The sequence below is a fragment of the Mya arenaria genome, chromosome 17, assembly GCF_026914265.1.
Source record: "Mya arenaria isolate MELC-2E11 chromosome 17, ASM2691426v1".
NCBI classification, from domain to species: domain Eukaryota; kingdom Metazoa; phylum Mollusca; class Bivalvia; order Myida; family Myidae; genus Mya; species Mya arenaria.
In genome coordinates, this window is record NC_069138.1 from 2918371 (window position 1) to 2942129 (window position 23759).

The 23759-nt window shown below is 33.4% G+C and overlaps 1 protein-coding gene across 1 annotated transcript; it reads right to left on the reverse strand.

Moving 5' to 3' along the window:
- Positions 1–14356: 14356 nt before the first annotated feature.
- LOC128224335 (valine--tRNA ligase-like) lies at positions 14357–22169 on the reverse strand. Its single transcript, XM_052934151.1, has 9 exons — positions 22067–22169; positions 20122–20269; positions 19782–19912; positions 19425–19577; positions 18507–18695; positions 18133–18244; positions 17598–17762; positions 17086–17204; positions 14357–14455 (listed from the first exon to the last, which is right to left on the reverse strand). Exons 1-9 carry the CDS (start codon positions 22127–22129, stop codon positions 14357–14359), a joined length of 1179 nt encoding a protein of 392 aa, XP_052790111.1. The 5' UTR covers positions 22130–22169.
- Positions 22170–23759: the final 1590 nt, after the last annotated feature.

The following is a 23759-nucleotide window of genomic DNA, read 5'->3' on the forward strand; positions in this document are numbered from 1 at the left end:
AAGTGACATCAAACAAATACGTTCGTGGAAATTTAGATCGCAAGGCCAATAATACGGACATAGGGAATCGGCCTTTACATCGAAATGTTGTCTTGGCTTCCAGTTGTGCAATATATTTAAAATCGCCGTGACGATATGAATGCGATGTGCTACTTACATGTACGTGCCACAAACTGTTTTCTGTGTTTTATTTTTTTTGGTCATGCTTTGAAATTTAACTGTATGGTATATCATTTGAGGTTATATTTCCTGTTTGTTGTACAATAAATTAGTCAATATCCACGTTTGTTTTCGTTTGATTATACAGATGAACACCGCTATTCCGAACACCGTTTTTAGAAATTATCGCTTTTTCGAAATTATTTTTCGGTCCCGATTTTACCCCTTTTTTGTTAAACTAAATTTTTAACCTTTAATCCGAAATCGCTATTCCGAAATAATCGTTATTTCGAAGTAATAATTACGGTCCCGATTTAGTATTTTGCGTATATTTATCAAACCTTATTTCGAACTCGATCATCTCCTAGTTGTTTTCACACCATACTGCACTCGGGCACCGGCTTGAGGTGAAAATGAAGCGCAATTAGCGCTTGTTAAAGAATGACATTGAGCTTTACGCGTGCAAAAAATATATACACTGATAATTTAAATACAGAACAGAACAGAACAGACATTTTATTAAGACTTATACTCACGTACATCGTCTAAACCCATAATAATTCAGTTAAATATGTCATGTGTATAAGGTGAGTTTAAAGTTGAACAAATATTTGTGTTACAGAAGCGTTATGCAATTGTAATCAACTAATATAAGGTATGAATATGTAAACGCAGTAATGTTATGTAACAGCTGAATAAACAGGTTGTAAATGAGGATGAACAGAATTATGTAGCATTGTTTAGAATACAGTTACGGATACATAGTGATTCCTTTACGTATTTACAGAGCTTAATAAGCTCAAAACAACTAACAGAGTTTAATAGTTGATGTTATTTAAACCCGGAGGGGCGAACATAATAATGACGTTGATATATTTCTGTCTATTAACTAAATAGCATGGGCATACACATACACAATGATATTTATCTTCAATATCAAGATGGTTACAACACATACAGTAGCGTTCATTACGCATTATAATCGTCCAGTTTGTATATGCAGATAATCGTAATCAACAAATATAAAGTCGGTATTTCCTTGGTAATATATTCAGATATTCTTCATACTGGAATGCATTTTGAATACCTTATACATATCAAGAAAAGAGGTATAAGATAATGAACAATGCCATTCCTAAATTTATCGAAAACTCTACACATAAAACAATCGGTTGGTTTTAGAAATTTTAAAGTGAAATATATAACGGTGATTGTAATTAAAAGTATTTAAGAATTATAATGAAGCAACATTTGTCATTTATAAAACAATAATTCAACAAACGTGTATACCGAACTGATCGTGTAACCAAATGTTACATGTTTGTAACGTGTCACCCACAATGCAATTCTCAGGACTTAATATTTTACGTCATAAACACTGTCATTTTCTAAAAGATGTAATTTTATATCTGGGTTTCGACATTTTCGGATTAATAATGAATTGTAAAAAATCAATATGTGTTGACAATTCGAACGTTTCCTTCGTTTCCCTATTTTCATACAATGATGAATATGTTTCAACGGTAGCAGTCTAGCCAAATATATATATATATATATATACATATCCTCGTTTACCTCTTAAAGCTGCACTCTCACAGATTGAATGCTTTGACAACTTTCTTATTTTTTGACTTGGAACGAGCTCAATTTTGTAAAAATCCATGGAAACCAGTTATATAAGACTGCTGACAAAAAAAATGATATCGCAGATTTTTGAAATTTAAGTTCAAAATATTTTTAATGCATTTTTTCTTAAACCCTTTGCGACGGTTTAAGCCATAAAACATTAGTTTTCGAACGGAAATAGGCAAAACTGCGATCTGATCTTTTGCCAGCAGTCTTGTATTATTGGTTTGAAGATATATGCGCAAAAATTTGCTCTTTCCAAGACAAAAAATAAAAAAGTTGTAAAAATGGTTAATCTGTGAGAGTGCAACTTTAAGAAGGGCTCACAATAAACCATATATATTATATATCACATAAATTTGTTCCTTCTTTGTATATATAAACTCGATTGGTCCGTATATCACTGTATTTTGATGAAAATCTAGTTTAATGACGTCAGCGGTCCATATGATATTTTTGGCCGGTCCGGACCTCGCCAAAATGTAATATGGACCGCTTATGTCATACAATTGGTAAGTGCGGCTTGCTATTTTCACAACGGCGAAAATTTGTCGCAAGCTAACATTATTAGCTTTGTTCAATATTTTTTTTTAATCACTTTAAAAGTATTGAATTGTAATGAAAAGTGTTCGGTATAATATAAGAAATATAACACACCACTTCGGGCCATATGGCCTTATAAGGACCGGTCAGTCAGCCCCCGAAGGTGAATCCGCCTCGGTCCAAATACACCTTCGGTGGCTGACTGGCCGGTTCTTATAATGTCATATGACCCTCAGTGGTGTGTTATATTTCTTAATTTACAAACTCTGGAAAATTAAAGCGTCTGCAAAACTGTATGTTTGAACAGTGCAATATGTCACATAGGGACAAAATAACCTAATAATTACAAGAAAAATACAACGCGTCTGCAAAAATGGATGTTTGAATGGATGGTTTTATTCTGAGATGCACAGTTTATTCTTTGCAGGTATCTCTTTTTGCTTCTCGATAAAATTTTATCTTAATAAAGCAATTATCCCATTTATCAATATTGTCCTTTAAAAGTATTTAAAAATGCTACTATAACGCTAAATGTATTATTGAATCTACCTAGGTGTGGTTAATACAATCTGTGATAAGTTGGTTAGGAAATCACACTGCACAATTGAAACTGCCACACGATTTCTAAAAGATGCGTATTAACTTCATATTGTCCACAAATAAAACTGGCAAAAAATTGATACAAATTCCTGACTTGTTAAGGTTTTATATTTTTGTCTGAATCTACCAGTCCATCCTACGGCCAAGTAGTTTAAAGAACTCTTCGTTATACGGCTGGAAATAGTTCCTTAAAATATCCAATTCTCTATCTGGCACATCAAGGCTAATGGAAGTCCTTTCCCTCATGCTTCCGTAACAAGTGGCCGTTATTCTTTTATTTTCTTTAATTTGTGTTCGAATACAATAAAACTTTTTGTCCTTGTTATACACGAAATGTTCTTTTCGGATGAAATGCTTAAGACCAAGAAATGATTCGACTTCGACGAGGGTTTCTTGTGGATAGTCTTTATATCTATTTGAATCAATGACCAGGATTTGATCTTTTGAAAACAACTGCAGATATTCCCTATATCCATCCACATACCTTGAAGAGACCACGTGGTATGATTTTTCATTTATTTTTCCAGTTGTGTTGCTTAAAACATCTGCGTAAAAATAGGCTGTAACACTGCTATTAAATTGCTGCTTTAAGCTCTCCAAACGGTTAAAACGAAATGTGACTGCTGATAAAAGTCGGTCGACCGGATTTCGGACTAACACTATCATTTTCAGAGTTGAGTTGAACTTATGAATTCGGTTTGATACACCTTGCCTTGAAAAGTACCAAGCATTTTTAACGCATGTAATTTGATCAGAATAACTGCATGGCATTTCACTTCTATAATAGGTATATTCCGGGTCTTTCCGAGCGCGCTTGAAGTACCAGTCTTCATATGGATTTTTCTTAATTACAATATGTGGGTGCATACTAATAAAGTCCATTAGTTCCCGCGTTCCACATTTCCCGACTCCAAGAACTATCACTTGAGGAACTTCTTTCTTGCAGGCCCCTGTTTGCTTGGTAATTTTGTACGCGGAATCGTGTAGCTCTTTTGCAGCTGTGTATACATCGTCGTCTGAATACTCAAACACGATAGAATCAGTGTGTGAGTTGTTTACTTTGTCTGCAAAAGTGGCAACGTTATAGATCAATAATGTTGCTATCAGAACAGAAACGACGACAAGAATAACACACACCCTTTTTGACTTTTGCATTTTCGCTAACATGCTTCGATCCTTCTTTTGGAAAAATACACTAAACTAGTATTCTTGTTGTTGTTTTTATTTTAAACTTAGACGCCTTGTTGGAAATATGTTTAAAATCCATAAAACAAAACAAAATCCCTTTTTTCAAGTAGTGTATACAACATAGCTTATACGAGCACCTTGTGGGTTGAAATGTTGAAAAACACTAACTGTAATTTATTTATTAAGTTGCATTCTAAAAGTTGTTAAAGTGTATATGTTGATCAGTTCAATAATTACATTTTTGGTCGACGGTCGATACGTTAATTAAATTATCAACTAAACGAATTATTTTCAGACAACCTTTGGACTTGTATAATTAAGCCTTGGGCCAAAATTAAAGAAAAATGTGTTGAGGTCGAATTTAGTATTGGGAAAAATCTAAAGTAATGAGGTTTTCGCGCCTTTTGGGCTCTTTCCAAGCCAACTCAGCTAGTTTTGGTGATCGTGCTGTTCTATTTTGTCTGCATTGTATCCTATTGATGAATATGTTGTTTGTGTTGTCGTTACCCTTTGTAGTTATGTTTAATTTGGATACCTTCTGAATTGAAATGATTTTGGTACTATTTGAAAAGGTATTATAATTACAGATTACTAATTTGGTAGATAAATAGGATTAAACTTAAGAAATAATCAAAACCGTATTGTCTTTAAACTATTGCAATCTAGCATGACCAGACATCACTACATAATTATTATAAAAAATCGGATTAAACTTAAAAAATAATCAAAATCGAAATGTCTTTAAACTATTCAATTCTAGCATGACCGGACATCAGTTCATAATTATTATACGCAATGGCCGTGCCATTGTTTCATAAGTACATGTATAATTATTATTAAAATCGTTTTCAAATGGCCAAAGGCAACAAGTAGATGTGACAATAGATCTTGAAACTTAATTTTTATCGCAATATGTCTATTTGCAATGACACGTTACAACTTTTTTCGCGAACAGCAAAATGCATAACTAAAATCAAAGTTGTGCGTTAGGGGTGTCTCACGAGTAGCAGCGTGGCAAACACTCTTCAAAAAGGGGCTATTTTGAAAAATAAACTGAAATACCAATAAAATTCCAAAAATAAGCATAAATGAAACAGAATAAATGTTAATTGTATTTTATTTCACACTTGGTCATATAAAATCTATATACACATTCCTGGTTGACGAGGATCAACCATGTCCATGTGTCCACTATATCGTAAACACGTGTTAAAACTTGCAAATTGTATACATCTCTGAATGTCATAAAATGTATGTAATATGTGTATGTGTCAAGGATATGCCTTAGCGTCTTAAAACAAGTAAACTATACACACACTAGAATGAGGAATATCACAAAGGATATCGTCTAAACGCATGAAAACTAGGAAAATGGAAACATACCTGGATGACGTACATCACACATGTGTATGTGTCCTGGATATCGACTACTGTGTCTTGGATATCGACTACTGTGTCTTGGATATCGACTACACGCTTTCAAACTAGTAAAATGGACACATACCTGGATGACGTACATCACATATGTGTATGGGTCTTGGATATCGACTACATGCTTTCAAACTCGTTAAATGCACACATACCTTGATGACGTTGTACTTATAGATGGGGCCCACACATACACGCAAAAGCACAAACAGGATTTGCGTACAGTTTTGAAAAAAAGGATTTATGAATGCTGTTTTGTAATAAATAGCTACGTGGCCACAAATATATCAAATAAAAAAGCGCCAATATTTTGCTTATATTAAACGGTTGCGAAACACTACCATTACAAACCGACTCGAGTGCACGTGCAGAATTCGGTAACAATGATTTTTTCCGACCCCGACAAGATTCGATTGATGGAAATATTCTTTTGCACACTGTTTTTTAATATTAAGTGCTAAAACATGTTTTCGTTCCCTTTACCAAAGATATGTATATGTTGTTCTCTGACGTCATTACGCGTTTTAATTTTAAAGTCGAATGTCACTTTAAACTATTGCGTTTTAAAGATTTTTTTTTCTTATTTTGTAAATTTAATTTTACAAGAGGTTCAAATTCTTTTGAACTCTTTAAGTTTCATAATTTAATTTTCACGAAGAAATAAGAAATGGCGCATTGTTGCGCTTGACCGCCATGCCAAAACGGTCGTAATCACTGGAAATGCCCTTCTTGTTTGCAAGAAAATGCGTACAGCAGACTGACATGCAACATAGCAGGGCCGGTTTGTGTGCATAGCTGTGGCATAATAGAATATTTAAAAAGAATACTCGTTTAACTATGTATTCCGTATAGTCCGATATATATATATCAGTGCGATTACCAGAACAAACTCAGTTGGTTCTAATGAAAGAAAGAATCAAAGCACTGAAAGTGCTGATGGACGGTGACATTGTTCGGTCTGCAGAACTAAGTCCTTCCTCTTATAAACACAGAAAATCATCGGAACCTAATCTTGAATAAAGAAGCATAATTTGAACACTTTTAAGTGAGGACAATTAGACAATGCTTCAAACCAAATATCTGAGCTTGATATTTATTTTCCAAACATAATTATTCATCTTAATGCTGTAGCTTTGAAAAGTTGATGAAAATGTCACCTGGCAATATCATCGTTAATGTTTGTTTGCAGAACTACTTCATAGTCAAAATTTCATTCCAGTTGCATAACACATATGCCAAAAGGACACAATCAAGATAACTGAAGCATAACATTAACAGATGTTTTTTAAAACAGTATACATGGTCCAAAGTTCAATGTTGTACTCAAAATTAAAACGTAGGCCTTAGCTGAAGCAACTGTGCACAAGATGATCAATTTGCAAGAAAAACAATTGTCGAAAACTGACATAAACTTGGTATTAATGTGTAGAATGCATTGAATCTTACTAACTGAAGTACCACATAGTTTACAATTTATTTTAGCTAAGCAGTGATTTTGTATTTTTCCATTAAAAATATTACTGAGTATGTCTACGAAGGTATATAGCTTAAATATACCACCGGTTTGGAGTAAGCCTTTGTAGCACAGTGGATACAACACTGGACTGCTATTTTTTTACATTTTGGTCCTTTCTCTATAATTATGATTCAAAGCATAACACATTCTATTAAATAATTGTCCTGAGTTGCGTTACAGGAAAAAAAAATGGTGCCAATCTGGTGTACAGTCCCTTTAAAGTAACACGAGAACAACAATGATGAATTGTTTTCCAAACATAGCAACATTTTATTGCAGAGGCCACAAAAATAAAAAAGTAAGTGAAAATGTCACAATCGTGGTTAGCCAAACACAACATTTATAATTATTCTTAAAGCAGTACATTTTATGAAAGAGGGTCAAAAGGTCACAGTAAAGAAGATCTGAGGACAATATTGATAATTGTTTTGCAAAACTTACTGAACTTTCGTTGCAGTACCTTAGAATAGAAAAGATGGTCAAACGGTAATTATAAAGGTTATCCAAGTACAATAATATTGATATTTGTTTTAAAAGTTATACACATGGTCTAAATTTCTTTGCTGTTGCTTCAAAAATAGAATGTATGTCAAAAATCATATTCTATGTCATCAAAGCACAACATTGCTTTTTGTTTTGAAAACTGTACTAAAAACTTTCATTGAATTAGCTTAAAAATAGGAAAGTATGTCGAAAGGACAACGTTATCAAAGCACAATTTTGATTTTTGATTTCGAATCAATGGTCTTAATTTCATGGCTGAAGCTTCAAATTTTAATGTGTGTCAAAAGGCCATAATCTAGGTCATCAAAAGACAACATTAAATATTGTTTTCAAAACTGTCTAAAATGCTATAGCTCTAAAAAATAATTAGGTCAAAAAGGTCCCAGTCAGGGTCATCCGAGAACGACATATTTAAATATATGTTTGTTTTCAAAACAGTACAAATGTCAAGTTTTCATTGATGAAGCTTTAAAAAACATATTCAACAACTCAGGAAATGTGTAAATAACTTAGCCTTTGTCGATCATACTAACATATTTCCTTGACGAGTTGTATAATACAGTCTATTATATGATGACGAGTCTGAGTATCTTTTTATCAAAATATTCTTTAAGTAAAAACAGCAAAAACAACTTACCTGTTTTACTTCTTTAGTAAACAAGAGCTGTCACAGAGACTGCGTGCTCGACTATTACGCCGCTGTTCAGTGTAAGGATTAAAAAGTTTTGTCGAAACATGGATCACTGTAAAATTAGATTAAATTTCAATGCAATACATTATGTATTTGTTGAGATATTAACATGAATGTGGTTACAGACCGTTACATGGAAAATTTTAAGTCCAATGCTTGAAACTTTAACCAGTATTTCTAAGTTGCATAATAAAGGGGCAAAAATGATAAAATATAAAAGATAGAGTTATCTTTCCTGATTATTTAAGAAGGTTGAATAGTTGGGACCCTGTGTATAAAGTTTCAATGCAATACATGATGTATTTGAATTTATATGTCAAATAATAAAGCAAAACCTTAACCAGAATTTTTAAGTCGAATATTAAAGCAGTGTTCGACACTAACGGGGTCCCGGGATCCCGAGGACACCAATTTTTCAGGAGGGACACCTGAACTTCGAAGTCTGGTATTCCGTCGGAACACATAAATTTTTGAAAGGGTCATTATTTGCATTAAATGCAAACTAGAGTTATCTTACTTGGTTATTTAGGAAGGTTGGATGGTTGAGTACCATTGTATAAAATCTTAATACAATACATCAAGTAGTTGCTGAGATATCAACCTATGTGTGCTTACATGCAAAACCTTAACCAGAATTTCAAAGTCAAATAATAAAGGCCCATTTTTTGCATTAAATTCAAATAAGTGTTATCTAACTTCATTAATTTAGTAGGTTAGATAGTTGGGAATACATATCTAAAGTTTCAATGCAATACATGATGTATTTGCTGACATAATGACAATGATAATTAAAGGTGCTTACATGCAAAACCTTAACCAAGGTGTGACATCGACGCTTGGGTGAGTAGTATAGCTCTCCATATTCTTCGAATAGTCGAGCTAAAAACAGGATACATGTACCATTAAAGCGATGCTATTCTCTGCACTACAAGCATGCATTGCAAAAATTTGTATTAGTAAAAATTTCAAACCAAAAAATCATGCGATCATTCTCACACTGTTTGTAAGAAGAATACATATAAAGGTGATATCAAGTACAGCAGAAAGGAATAAAAACAAAAAACTAAACTTTTTTAATTGTGACATCATAATGGTCACCGGTAAGATGAAGTCATAGATTACTATGTGTTCATGACGTCATTTCCTATTTAAACCAATATAGTACCCCATTCAGTACCCAATGTGATTGAAAGTTTTTATCAGGAGATAAGATAAATATCACATTTTCCTCTTAAGAATTGATTGGAAATTTAATTTGACATTTTTTCATCACAATGAATACAAAATGACAAATTGTCATTTGAAAAAAACATTCTTGTCTATGAATTTGTTTAAAAACATGTGGAAGGATACTATAAGTTCCATGGTCAGTAGGTAGCCCGCGATATGGGATATTCAATGTAAAGGAAACCATATTGCGGTGGAGTGAAGCTCGAACCTAAATATGGATTCTTGCGCCCCATATTTCCAATACTATGTCACCTACTAACCCTGTAATGTAAGTATAACGTTGACAACCTCTTACCCTGTTTAAATGTTTTGTTTATTCATTGAAATATTCATCAAATCCGAATAAAGATGCCATTTTGGTGTAATTTAAATTTGGAAAATGGAAAAATGTGGTGTCACCGCGTGACCTGTCCTTGACCAACAGCGGTGTTTCATAAATATTGGAGTTGTTATATTTTTTTGACCAATTGAAATAGACCAATGTTATATTGATATACCCATTTGTATTTAGGAGAGAACAAATGTGTGATGGCTGTATTTAACTGGATATAAAGTATACAAGTACATAAAAAAAACACGAAAAAAAATAATCTTTATGAATAAACATTATTCAGAATGGGTGGAGTGATCGATGATAATGAGCCCTTCTTAATCATTAAGCTAGTTACTTTAGGTCATTCAATTGACTTAGAAAACAACCTCATTGTCTAATTCATTGTCGACGTAAAATCTTATGCAGGGATTGTGCATCAGGTGAGTGACAGTAGGCTGAGGAAAAACCAAACTTGAAGAATGAAATTGTTAATGATTAAGGATAGCACTTCATTTATGCCTATCTGAAATTTCATTTGCTTACTTGTAGGTTTATTCTATTTTTGTTGTTAAAGCTGCACTCACACAGATTGAAAGTATTGACAACTTCTTTATTTTTTGTCTTCGAACGAGCCATTTTTTTGCGAAAATCCATGGAAACCAGTAATATAAGACTGCTGACAAAAAATCAGATCATAGATTCTTATACTTAAGTTCAAAAATTGATGTTTTATGCATTTTTTCTTTAACCTTTAGTATCAGATTAAGCCATTAAGCATCGATTTTTGAACATATATATGAAAATCTAAGATCTGATATTTTGTCAGATATCTTATTATTGGTTTGCACATATATATTTACGCAATAATTTGCTCTTTCCAAAACAAAAAATAAAAGAAGGTGTTAAAATAGTCAATCTGTGGGAGTGCAGCTTTAAGGGCTCATTATTTCTTAGTCTAAACAAGTTGATGTTCAAATTAAGAGTCTTCTTATCCATAAACATCTATTAAAACAAGTTTTTTAAAAAGAGGGTGTTTTGAAAATATCAAAATTGAATTAAGGAAAAGAATTTCATATTTATCAGGTTTGAACGGACATTTCCAAATGCTTTACCCTTTGGAACAAGCCATGTGGTAACTAAGAAATATGTCAAGTCCAAGATATACGCATTAGCACAAAATAAACCAAGCACAATTTTGATCACAATTCACACACTGTGCAAGCATGTCAAAACATGGCCATGTTAAAATTGCAAAATTTCCTTCTGATTGAAAAAAAATCACAGGCTGTCAGACTAAATAACTGACACTCCTTTTCTATAAAAGTTCATGCTGTCTTCAGAAATAAATTGAAATAACGAATAAGGGTAATGTAACATTCTGCCAAAGGGGGAAGTGCATTCATAGTATGTGGATGTCCTGGATTAAATATGCAAATTAACATACCAGGTCTCTGTTTGGAGGAAGAATACATGTATATGTATATACAAGGGTTATGCATGATTTTCTCTGAAGGGATCTGTTGGCCTTGAACATTTCAGTAATATGGCTTGTTTTTATTGATCTTTTTTAGACATACATGTTTGATGCTTGATAGGCATACCAATGAGAATGATTTGCCCAAAAATTGCAACAGAACAATTTCAAGGGCGTAGCCAGCGTTACACACTTACGCACATGCGTAACATCAATTTGAAAAACGAAAAAATGGCCAAACATGGCATCAAAGTCGAGGGTTATGTTTTGACATCATAATAAAACCTTAAAGGGACGATCAGCTATAGAAAGCATTGTTCCTCTGTGCTAGATATCTAACACAGCCTTAAAAATCACTTAAATTTTTTTTCCGTGGGGAGCAGCCCCCCCTTAACCTCCTACGGTTACAGGAATTCCCCATCCCATAGCCTCACACATTTAGTACAGCCTGGCTACGCCCTTGAATTTAATTAATTGCCAAAAAATGTCAAAATCCTGTCTACATTCTAGTATTTGGATTTATTTTTTTCATTGAGTAAGACCCTTTTGAGCTATTTAAACACTGTAAATATCCGTAAAGCTATATGTATGTATACAATATTGATATCCCCAGCATACACAATTAAGTTATGCATTATCTTTTACCATTGTTAATTTTAACATACAAGAAAATACTGTAATTTACACTTACCTGAAAAAAGTGTAGTAAATGATAGAGAATAATAAGTGGCAGATTTCAAATCAAGGCATTTAAGGCTCACCAGGGGCTTAGCACCATCCAGATAATACAGACAGGCTAGCTCCGTGTCCTAATGCCAGGATCATTTATAGTAACTTTATCTTGTTGAAAAGTTTAATACTTGACTAGTCCAAATAAACAGCAACTTCAGAGTCTTGGACAAGTTTTGTTTTGGCGAGTCTTCATGTCCACATCCAACTTTTTCTCCTAGCCAAGAATGACATTGCAAGCACTAAGTTTATTTAGTTCAAATAATTGTACATTGAATGATTTTTTACCATTTTTGATATGGCACATCACATAGTGAACACATCTATAATTTTCGACTTGATGCATATTGAGCTTCAAGATGACACACATCAGCCAGATAGGTCCAAAATGGCAATGCTATGTTGAAAGAAGCTGATCGGAATTTAAGTGTTTAATGAAACACTTGTGTAATTATACACACTTGTGTGATTAAACAATGATATTGGCTCAAGATAAATTATGTGAAACTTTCATGTTCCTGTTTTGCAATGCAATCTTTAATATTGAAGTGTTGTTACAGTTGAAGAAAATATTTTACTATGGTATGAATCAGATCAACATGGCATAAAGGCAACCAAATTATGCACTGGTCATTCAATTGTAACCACGCCTCCACCCCCCAGATCTTGGGAATAGCAGGGACTTGGACTTTCAGTACAGCCAAAACCGGCTAAATTCCATACCATGCGGAGACGAACAGTTGGTAAAATCCCCACCAAAGTCCCTGCACCCCGGGGACTCTAGGCAAGGCCAATTACCCGCTGTATTTAAAACAGACAAAACCACCGCATTTACCCGGCAATGTGGGGCCACCTGAAAAGCATTAACACGACCCATTTCACCGGCTATTCCCCGTATATCCCCGGACCTGGGGTGGCCGTGGTTACAATTGACTGGTGCATTAATATCACAATTTTAAAGAAAATCTGAAATACCCTACTGAACTATGCAGAAAGATGACAACTGTGACGCAGATGCAAATTGTTTCGAGTTATTTATATAATCATTATTTTTCACATCAATATTTGCAACAATTATTAACATCTACTAATGCTAGTAATGGCACGAAGCAAAACGACGTCATTGTTTTTTGGATTTTCACTTAGTTTGTATTTCCGTGTTTTACTGCAACTTACTTTTAGTGGTGGGTGACCTTTCACCAGATGTATTTCAGTCATTAATTGTATTGCGTTAAATTCAGCCAATTTGACCACAAGGTGGTGATGTTATTCAATTAATTATTTTTAATTCTCCTTTTTAGCACTAACAATCCATTGTAAAACTCGAGTGTGATGCCTTAAATCCGATTTGACATCGGAAATTCCACGGACATGTGTTGATTCATCCGCCATCTTGGATAAACCGGGTCATTTTGGGTCATGCCATTAACACATCATATTTTGATGATTCTACTAAAAGAGTGTACAGTATGATATATATTTTAAAATATTTCGATAGTTCAAAGTATTGAATTAATTATGTTTAACAACAATGTACTTCAGTATTCAGTTCGAAACATTTACGGATTAAATTTTATCGATACAGTAAAATGGCCGAGGAGTTCCGAATGAAAATTTGTAGTAATGTAGTGGAACTATTTCCATGTAGTAGTCAATATTGGCGAAATGATTAATCAATATAAATATTTGATTTCAGTACCAATTGTCAATAAATTATACATGACCCACTTCTCTCACTATTCGCCCAGACATTTTAGAAAAAAACTATGTAACAACCACTTTAAATCAGCTGTGTATTCAAAACAATGATGAGAACTATTTACTGAGCGCACTGGCGTTCTTTGGCTTGTAGTTTGCTCGGCTGATGTGCCTACTTAGGACGGGCCCTGAGGGGCACCGTCCAAAAACAGGCAGGAAACTTGATCATCTAGGACAGGATTCGAAATTACAGCCATTTTGTATTGTGCAAATTAAATCAGGGTAAGCCTATGACAAATAAGATCTTCGCTTTGCCATGTTTTTATTAAAAGTACTGATTGTCGTCAACATTCAAATTTGAGATAAACAAATAAATTAACTGATGGATAGATATATCTTTAAAGCCTAAGGGTATACAACCTATTCAATTAGTGACAATTGGTGTACTTGTACACGCAAGATGCGCGTATATACTATGCTTCAAATGCGGTTAAAACGGATTTAACGTCTAGTGGATTTGAAAAGTATTTTGAATATATATTTGCTTCTAATTATGACTTTTTTTGTAGAAATACCAACAAGAAGGGTTCTAGTTTAGTGTTTTGGCAGAAGAGAACGATCATAGCTTTTTAGAAATTAATTTTAAGAATGTTTCATTTAGAATAAACGTTCAATTGGTTGTCCCGTTAGCGCAGAGAGTAGCACTTGCTTCTCACTAAGGCGACCCGGGTCCAATCTGGACATGTAGATTTTCTCCTGCAACGTCGTGCCAACGAGAGTGACTTAGTATAAGCTGGCATAACTTTCTTCAATCGTTGTAAAATATATGTTTATAGTAAACGTTCCAACTGAATAAAGACATAATAAGAAGCTCTTCGCGTGCCCTGCTTGACGATACTGGTTTTCAGCATGTTCACTATTAACGTACAGTGATGTTTTATCACTTTTTCTACATGGATTGTATTCCAATCAATGGGTTGCCTGGGTCCACATTTGCGAAAATAGTTTACTGTGTGATCCCGCGCTAATGCTAAACGCGCTCAACTATATTTAACATGTTTTTTTACGTAGGCGGAAAGCGTGTACACAAAATAAAGGCCTATATATGCCCGTAAGTCATGTTTTTATGTGTTGAAAATGCTCCAACGCGGGTGGTGTTATTAGTCGAAGATGGAACTTATATTTATATGCAAAGGTTTAAAAAAGAACTATTCGTGGTATCTAGTTCTACGTAAGATGTGTTGTGTTAAAAGTAACATCTATTCACTATATATTGTGTCAAGGGTTATTGTTATAAACACAAATAAAAAGGTGATCGTCAAGAACTTCGCAAATTTCACAAAACCTGTTTTCTTTTAAAAACATAATACAACCAAAGTTGTTTATCCCAATTAAAATTATGGTCACACACCTTTGCAGTATTTCCTAGCTTGTCAACAAACAGTTAAAACAGTACCACGGATATGATCTGAAGTTGACATTCGGAAATTCACCTATCAATTCAATAGTTTCTTTTAAAGTAAAATCGCACGAAGATTCTCTTATCCTATCACACAATTGTTAATCTATATACGCCCTTATATAGCTACTTACAAATACAATGATTTTTCTTCACAATACAAAACAGTAAATTGTATTATGTTGTATGTAGGGATTTGTGCTGTTTTTTTCCATGTTTCTGGTGTGTGATTGTTTGTTTAAAAAATATGTTTTATGTCTTTGGGGTTGACCCTGTGCCATTAAACGTGGTTTATCTTTAGACTTTCGAAAACTCTACTGTTTCTGTTTTTTTTTATATAAACATTTCACTGATTTTAAATCATTCATGGATAGAAACGCTACTTTGACTCTTGATGGAACGGCCAACAGAGTGTGCTGATGCATACGAAATTGGTTTAGATTTAATTATAATCGCTGAAGAAGTGTGGCATTTCTAAATGAAATTAAACTTAGATAAATAAAAACGTTTAGTAGTTTAGAGCTTTGCTGTTACATGGTTATAATAGTGGAAGAATATTTCATGTATATATTCAATTTTTCTGCCAAAATAGGTCAAATTCAAAACTTAGGAATTTAAATTGAATAAATAATGTAAAACAACACATTTTGTTTATTTTCTATCAATTTAATACACATTCCTAAATATCAGAGCTTACACAATGTTTTAAGCCATTTATTTCACGTTAAAAAAAATGATGAAAAAATGTCTAGTTTTAAGAAATTTTAAAAAATCCGTATATTTTGAAGAATGAGCTAGCAATAAGGTTAAAGTCAAAGAACATTTACATTCTTCCATTCACTGCTTGACTGTTGCATTTTACAATTAATAGTATAATAAATATGAAGATGAAAGGCAAACGAAAAAATTAGTTGCCATGGTAACCATTCAATAAAAATGCTGCGAAACTAAAGGTATGCGTGTTCGAGTTCATACATTTACAGTCGGGTTTAAAACTCGAGTGCGAATTGAATATTAAATTTCAATGTACTTGTATGCTCGCTAAAATTCGCATCGATCACTTTCCTCGTTCTATCGTAAATGACGTTATAAAAGTGTAAAATGCACATATACATGGATGATGTAGATCACAAAGTACACGTTACCGTACAAATAGTGAAGCGCAACCCAATGTTTGAAACGTGAACGGTTAACGGGTCTAGTTATCTAGTAATAAATACAACATTACCCGACAATGTGGTTTAAGGTATAAACTATTACATTAAAATGTACATTGACGAATAAACCCATTAAAATGTATGCATGGAAACAGATTATTATCAAGAATGAAACGAAACATACAAATTCAAGGTAAAACTTTATTATAAAAAATAGCGAGCTAGACTTAACACATGTGAAACTTGTTCTTAAAGTTGATTTCTATCAAATAACACAGATATTTGGTAATAATTCAAAAGTTTTAAAGTGTTGATAATTATAATCGACACAAAAGTACTTTTACAGTAATGGGATTACATGCAAATACGTAGCAACTTTGAACACCTTAGCATTCGTTCACTAACAGGCATTACATTCAAATCGATAAGGACTGGATATCTGTTATTTGTCCGTCTATTGATTTAACTTTGTTGTATAATTGTTCAATCTGAAAATAATAAAAAAAGTTTATTTTAGAAATCGAGTGTAGCCTTATTCAGTTTTGACAAAGCCGTGCATGTTTCACAAATTGTTGTAATATATCAATGGATCTTTTTATATAAACAATTTTAAAAACTACTTTATCAACTTGTGTAGTTATTTAACAACCATGAGAATCACTAAACATCGAAGTTTTACTTACTGGCTTTAAGATATAACTTATTATCTATGCATAATAAAGATGTGTTCTGTGTATAAATATGTGATATACTCTTTAACATTCACATACCTTGTCTTCCATATCAGGATGGTTTTTACGCCGCTTCTTTTCCAATATCTCAATCTTTTTTAGAGTTGCAAGTCTATTCAATTCAAGTTTATGAAGTTGCTCTTTAATTTTACTGGCGTCTTTAAATAGAACGAATGTAATAAATCAAGCAGAGAAGCTTAGATTTCATTATTTGACAAGATGAATAGCAGAAAAAAAAAACCCAGGACAATTGCATCGAATAAAAGGATTAAGGATGCGTCATGTTGAGAAAACATAACTTTTTACAATGACGCCTTTGTAACGGGGAAGGTGTGTTTTTTTGTACAAAGCCACCAGGAAGTTAATCCATCGGCGTCATATCAAGTGAGAGAATTGGTCTTGTTAGGAAGTGGGCAGTGATGCAGTCAATACCACTGAATAACGTTTATGAAATGAAAGTAATTTATTCAAACATTCTAAAATATTTTTAATACATGAAGTATCCATTTAATGGCATGCACGACTTTCCATGACATATCCAAACTGGATTACCTCTATTCTAACGAAAACGGTTATCCCAGGTGATATTTCTTTCTGCAAACATCGGCATGGCAATGGTTGATCATCCGCCAGAAAAGATACATATTTTGTTTTAAGTTGTGAGGAGATAACAGGCATATACGTGTCCAAGGAACAATCTTGCAGTTGTATATACACTACAAAATAAGACAAAAGCTGGTTTAGGTGAAAATAGTAACAAGTACTAAGATAGTTAAAGTACTTAGACTACAACTTCATATAACCTCACGTTGCGTTATATTATGAACTAAACATTTTTTTCAACGTAAGCGAATGTCATCGCTCCTCCTATTTTATTCAATCGAGGGGTATGGCTTTTAAAATTCATGTTAATATCTTGAACGCTATTGGAGATATCAACAGGATAAAAGGTTTGGACGGAAAAAGCGAATCTATCGACAACGACGTAGACAAACAAGACGACAACTCAAAATATTTGTCCGAGACGTATCATCACTAATCCATAACGTCAAAAGTGCAAGGTTTACATGAACATCATACGCGTACCTTCTGAAGATTTTGGGGATAATTCAAACAGCTTCATAAGTGAAAGAGTTCCGGACGAAACGTTTTTCACAAGTTCCATGTCCGATTCTATTGCTTCATTTTTCCACGGATACTAAACAAAGGAAGTGAATCCAGATTTGTCAAGATGATATGATATGTTCAATACTTTAGATAATTGATAATTCAGCAATTGATAATAATTGAGCAATACACAAGTATAATAAAAACATTGGTGAAAAATGTACCTTTAACAGTTTGCAAAACGCATAATTATGGATGAATGTTCTTAACAATGAAAGTCGGTATAGTTTTAACGGTTTGCTTATAACATAGTTACCCAATCTTAACATATTTATCAACGTAATAACACGTACGTTCTCCGTTATTGGGTAATCCACCATGCATATTGACGTCTCGTTTTGGATCAACAGTCGCTGATAAAGTTCTTCAGTCAAATAAGGCATAAATGGACTAAGTGCCCTCAAAAACGTCTCAGTGCAAAAGAACAGAACACGTTGAACGTTACAGAATGTTTCCCCATTTGTCATTTGCTTCGAATACTCCTGCAAGAAATAAATGGTGCACTGTGAATAATGTCAGGGTTTAAATGGTTTCTTTTAATTAAGACTGCTTATGGCACTTCAAGCCGATGATAAGGCGATTCCGTTTATCTCGATCATCAAATTCATTCGGAGCTTCTCGGCCATTTTTTTTTTCAAAAACAACCTCGGATGTATGCCGGTACATCTGTTGAAGTAGTTCGTAAAATTTTGAATTATATATTTAATTAAGTGTAGTGTTTTAGAGTTGTATCTATTGATCTAAGTTTAAATTGATTGTCATTGAATTGTATTAATGCAAACATAATGAAGAATCCCAAGAGTTAAGTCACAAAGTTTAACTGCTAAATAGAATTACTACGCGATCTACTTGCAGCGGACTTAAACGTACCACTTTTTTAGTATGTAAACCGTCCAAATACATCCGAGGTTGTTTTTGAAAAAAAGGCCGAGGAGTTCCGAATGCATCAAATTGGGTCAAAACTACCTAGACGTATGGGATGCTACACGTGTGCGTATTATTTCTGGTAGCATGTGTAGCAAGTCTAATATGAAAATATCTCGAGCGATTATCGTGTTAATTATGACAGACGACGTCCATACAATGTTTTAATAAAATGTTTACATTTTTCTTCGAGCATGAAAGATAGTCATAATGTAATAACAATTTAACGACAGCCGTCGAGCATAAAATTGTATTTATATAAATCGGCATTTAAAAAATACACTAACCAGGTAAATTGCACAAAAATCATTTATCCAGAAATTATAAAGCGCTTGAGTGACAAGATGTAGATCAAAGTTATTGAAATGCTTGTCACACTGTTTAACTAAATGGCTTAATCTTCCAAGTATCCAAACATCAATTGGCGACGATGACATGGACTGAAAAAGAAAACAAAATACCATCAACAACTTAGAAACACCATCAACAGGTATTTAATGGTGGAAAGAATCATTTCGTGAAACAGACTGTGCAAAGAAGCATTCAATTTGGGATTGGATCATTTCCGGAATAGGAATGTGCAAAGGTTTGTAATAACATGAATCACCTCCAAACTACTTATGCCACATTACATTTATACTTACAGAAATATCAATGTTCCTCCCGTCAAAATTAGGTCCAATTTGTTGCCGTACAAACTTAAAAGCTTGCCATACTTTGTTACAAAACTGGCGGTAGTTCTGCACGTGGTCAATGTTCATTCTTATTTCTGGATCTGGTAAAGAAGAAAGTTATTATGAATAATCAGGTTTTATAGCACAAAATCATATTACAAACACTATCCATGCAAAAACAACAAAACGTCGAATATTCAAACACAGGTTTTGACAATACAAAACGTTCGATTGAATATTTGAATATTCATTTGCATTCATTGGTGTTTTTTTACAAAATACAACATATGCAAAACAACCCCTCTTATACCTTTAAATTGGTACGAACACAGGCCAAATCTAAGAGCATCAGTGCCACACTCCTGTATGCCATCAGGGAAGTCCTTATGTTGTCCCTTTTTGGCAGTCTCCATTTCAACTGGGTCAAAACCAAGCGTATCAACTTGTTTTTGGAGGTCCTACAGGCAAACAAACAGATAACTGATCTATCTGAGGCACAAAGAGGCTTTTTCTTTTATCACAAATTGGAAATAATTATAGATCCTTATGCCTCATGATCCCCATACTATATTGGTATCATTGAAAGGGTAGTACTTACTGATAACTAAAAGTTTCATATTTCATTAATAAATGCATAAATGTCATAGGCCCATGAGTCAATCCCATCCATTGTAAACATTTATGTATGTGCGCCAGGTATATGACATTGGCGTAACTTCCTGTTTATATTGTTTGTTTATGTCTACTGATGAAGGCGTTACGCCGAAACGTTTAAAATAATAAACTTTACTTGTTTGGGTGTATTTTTTTTTTTATTCAGAAACATTTTTATTATAAACAAATTCCAATACGTAACATAAATGACCCAAAATACATTACAGGTAAAATATTGCAGATTGTATTTCATTCTTTATTTGAACTGAAAATGAAATTGAAATGACGGTATGGTTCAATGTTTCAAATTCAAAACAAAATGTTCATTAGCATTTTAAACCGTTTAAAGTGATACAAAATTAAAATGGGGTTTACAGTCATCAACTGTTTACAATAATGTTCGTCCAATATTCAATTATTTCATATTGTGTTGAGACCATTCAAAAGGTTATTATGTTTATTTAAAAAAGAGAGAAATTTTGTTCAATTAAAAAATAAATATATACTGATTCAAATATAAACCCTGCGTAGAGGTCGAAAGTAAGAGCCCAAATAACATTGAATGTGTGACTCAAACGTACAAAATTCACATCAGACCATACACGCATAAAAATATAAATTCATCAATGCAGCTTCAGAAATCATAAACATTTGCTGTGATGACATAGGCTTGGCAATATTGCCGTCTGTTGTATAGTTCCTAATGATTGGTGTGACAAAGAAACATCTTTATGATTTCTTGATTACAGTTTGAATTTCGACTAACAAGTGTTATTGAAGTAAACATCGTATGTATAATTATTATAAATCTATGTGTGTCAAAGAGTTAATGATTAAAGGGAAGTAATGCAATTTAACTCATAGGGTCTGTCGTAGTGTAATGAAAAGTGTGTAAAATTCAAAACCATTCACTCAAGGGCAATTTTAAGAGAAGGCGCCAAATTATGTTCTGTATTGAACGGAATAAAACCAGTTTTGTTATACTTTAAGAGATAAAAAGAAGTCCCGCGACACCAGGCGGTAATGGGTTTCACGAAAGTCAAAAACTACAATCAGTCCCGGAACTGATATGTTTGCCTTCACTTATAAAATTTGACACACCCGTTTGATGACAAAGAACAATTCAACTGTATGTATCTTTAATAATTAATTAATGATTTACATGGAAAACTACAGAAACAAGTCCAGTAGTCGAAAGTTAAAAACAAAAGCCTCATGTAATGGCACAGTGTCAACGCCTTGACACAGAACAGAAGAATCAAACACAATATCATAAATGACCCCAAATCATAAATTAATTTTTGTATTATCGATAAACAATGTATAATTAATAGTCTAGACATGAGGTTAGAAGTGAAAAAAAATAGTTGTGTACGCGTTATAAAGCAACGTACAGTAGTACTAATAAAGCGTAATGAATTACAACATCAGCATCCTGGTCATTCAATACCAAAGTTATTAAACTTGTTTATCAAATGGGATTTAAACTAACCAACGCCCGTTTTTTTAATTCAAAAACCTTATTTCATTACTATCGTGCCGAATGACCACCAATTAGGTCATATCCTCTACAAAACGATTATGTTTTTATTTAGTCTCACCTTTAAAGATATGCCAAATATCACATCCATAGGATCGATGACGTTTCCCAATGACTTGCTCATTTTCCTTCCCTTTGAGTCCCGCAATGTGCCGTGTAAGAGAACCTTTATACAATGTACAATACATGTTCATCAAGGCTTGCAAAGTGCCGTGTAGGAAAACCTATATACAATACTTGTTAATGAAGGCTCGCAAAGTGCAGAGCAAGAGAACCTTAATACGCTATACAATACTTGTTAAAGAAGACACGCAAATTGCCGAGTAAGAGAACCTAAATACTAAATACAATACTTGTTAATGAAGGCTCGCAATATGCCATGTAAGAGAACCTAAATACTAAATACAATACTTGTTAATCAAAACTCGCAATATGCCATGTAAGAGAACCTAAATACTAAATACAATACGTGTTAATCAAGGCTCGCAATATGCCATATAAGAGAACCTAAATACTAAATACAATACTTGTTAATCAAGGCTCGCAATATGCCATGTAAGAGAACCTTAATTATTATACTAAATACAATACGTGTTAATCAAAACTCGCAATATGCCATGTAAGAGAACCTAAATACTAAATACAATACGTGTTAATCAAGGCTCGCAATATGCCATGTAAGAGAACCTAAATACTAAATACAATACTTGTTAATCAAGGCTCGCAATATGCCATGTAAGAGAACCTAAATACTAAATACAATACTTGTTAATCAAGGCTCGCAATATGCCATGTAAGAGAACCTAAATACAATACTTGTTAATCAAGGCTCGCAATATGTCATGTAAGAGAACCTAAATACAATACTTGTTAATCAAGGCCCGTTTAAGTGCCGTGTAAGAGGATCTTAATAGTAAATACAACACTTGTTCATCAAGGCTCGTATAAGTGCCGTGTAAGAGAACCTTAATAGTAAATACAATACTTGTTCATCAAGGCCCGTATAAGTGCCGTGTAAGAGAACCTTAATAGTAAATACAATACTTGTTAATCAAGGCCCGTATAAGTGCCGTGTAAGAGGATCTTAATAGTAAATACAACACTTGTTCATCAAGGCTCACAATATGCCATGTAAGAGAACCTAAATACAACACTTGTTCATCAAGCCTTCAAGGCTCGTATAAGTGCCGTGTAAGAGGATCTTAATAGTAAATACAACACTTGTTCATCAAGGCTCGCAATATGCCATGTAAGAGAACCTAAATACTAAAAAGTAAATAGTTTTATTACAATACTTGTTAATCAAGGCTCGCAAAGTGTCGTGTAAAAGAACCTTTTTACACTATACAATAGGAGTGAATCAAGGCTCGCAAAGTGCCGTGTAAAATAATCGTTAAACAATATACAATACTTGACTTGTTAATCAAGCCTTGCAAAGTGCCGTGTAAAAGAATCTTAATACAATATACAGTACTTGTTAATCAAGGCTCGCAAAGTGCCGTGTAAAAGAACCTTTTTACAATATACAATAGGAATGAATCAAGGCTCGCAAAGTGCCGTGTAAAATAATCGTTAAACAATATACTATACTTGTTAATCAAGCCTTGCAAAGTGCCGTGTAAAAGAACCTTAATACAATATACAGTACTTGATAATCAAGGCGCGCAAAGTGCCGTGTAAGAGAACCTTTATACAATATACAATATTTGTTAATCAGGGCCCGCAAAGTGCCGTATAAGAGAACCTTTATACAA

What these genes read in the sequence shown, in the direction of transcription:
- LOC128224335 (XM_052934151.1), bottom strand. Translation starts at nt 22,129, where the DNA reads ATGAGCAAGTCATTGGGAAACGTCATCGATCCTATGGATGTGATATTT. An exon ending in TATTTGGCATATCTTTAAAG is followed by an intron (nt 20,270 to 22,066) that starts GTGAGACTAAAT and finishes GTTTGCCTGTAG; the next exon opens with GACCTCCAAAAACAAGTTGA. An exon ending in GTGTTCGTACCAATTTAAAG is followed by an intron (nt 19,913 to 20,121) that starts GTATAAGAGGGG and finishes CTTCTTTACCAG; the next exon opens with ATCCAGAAATAAGAATGAAC.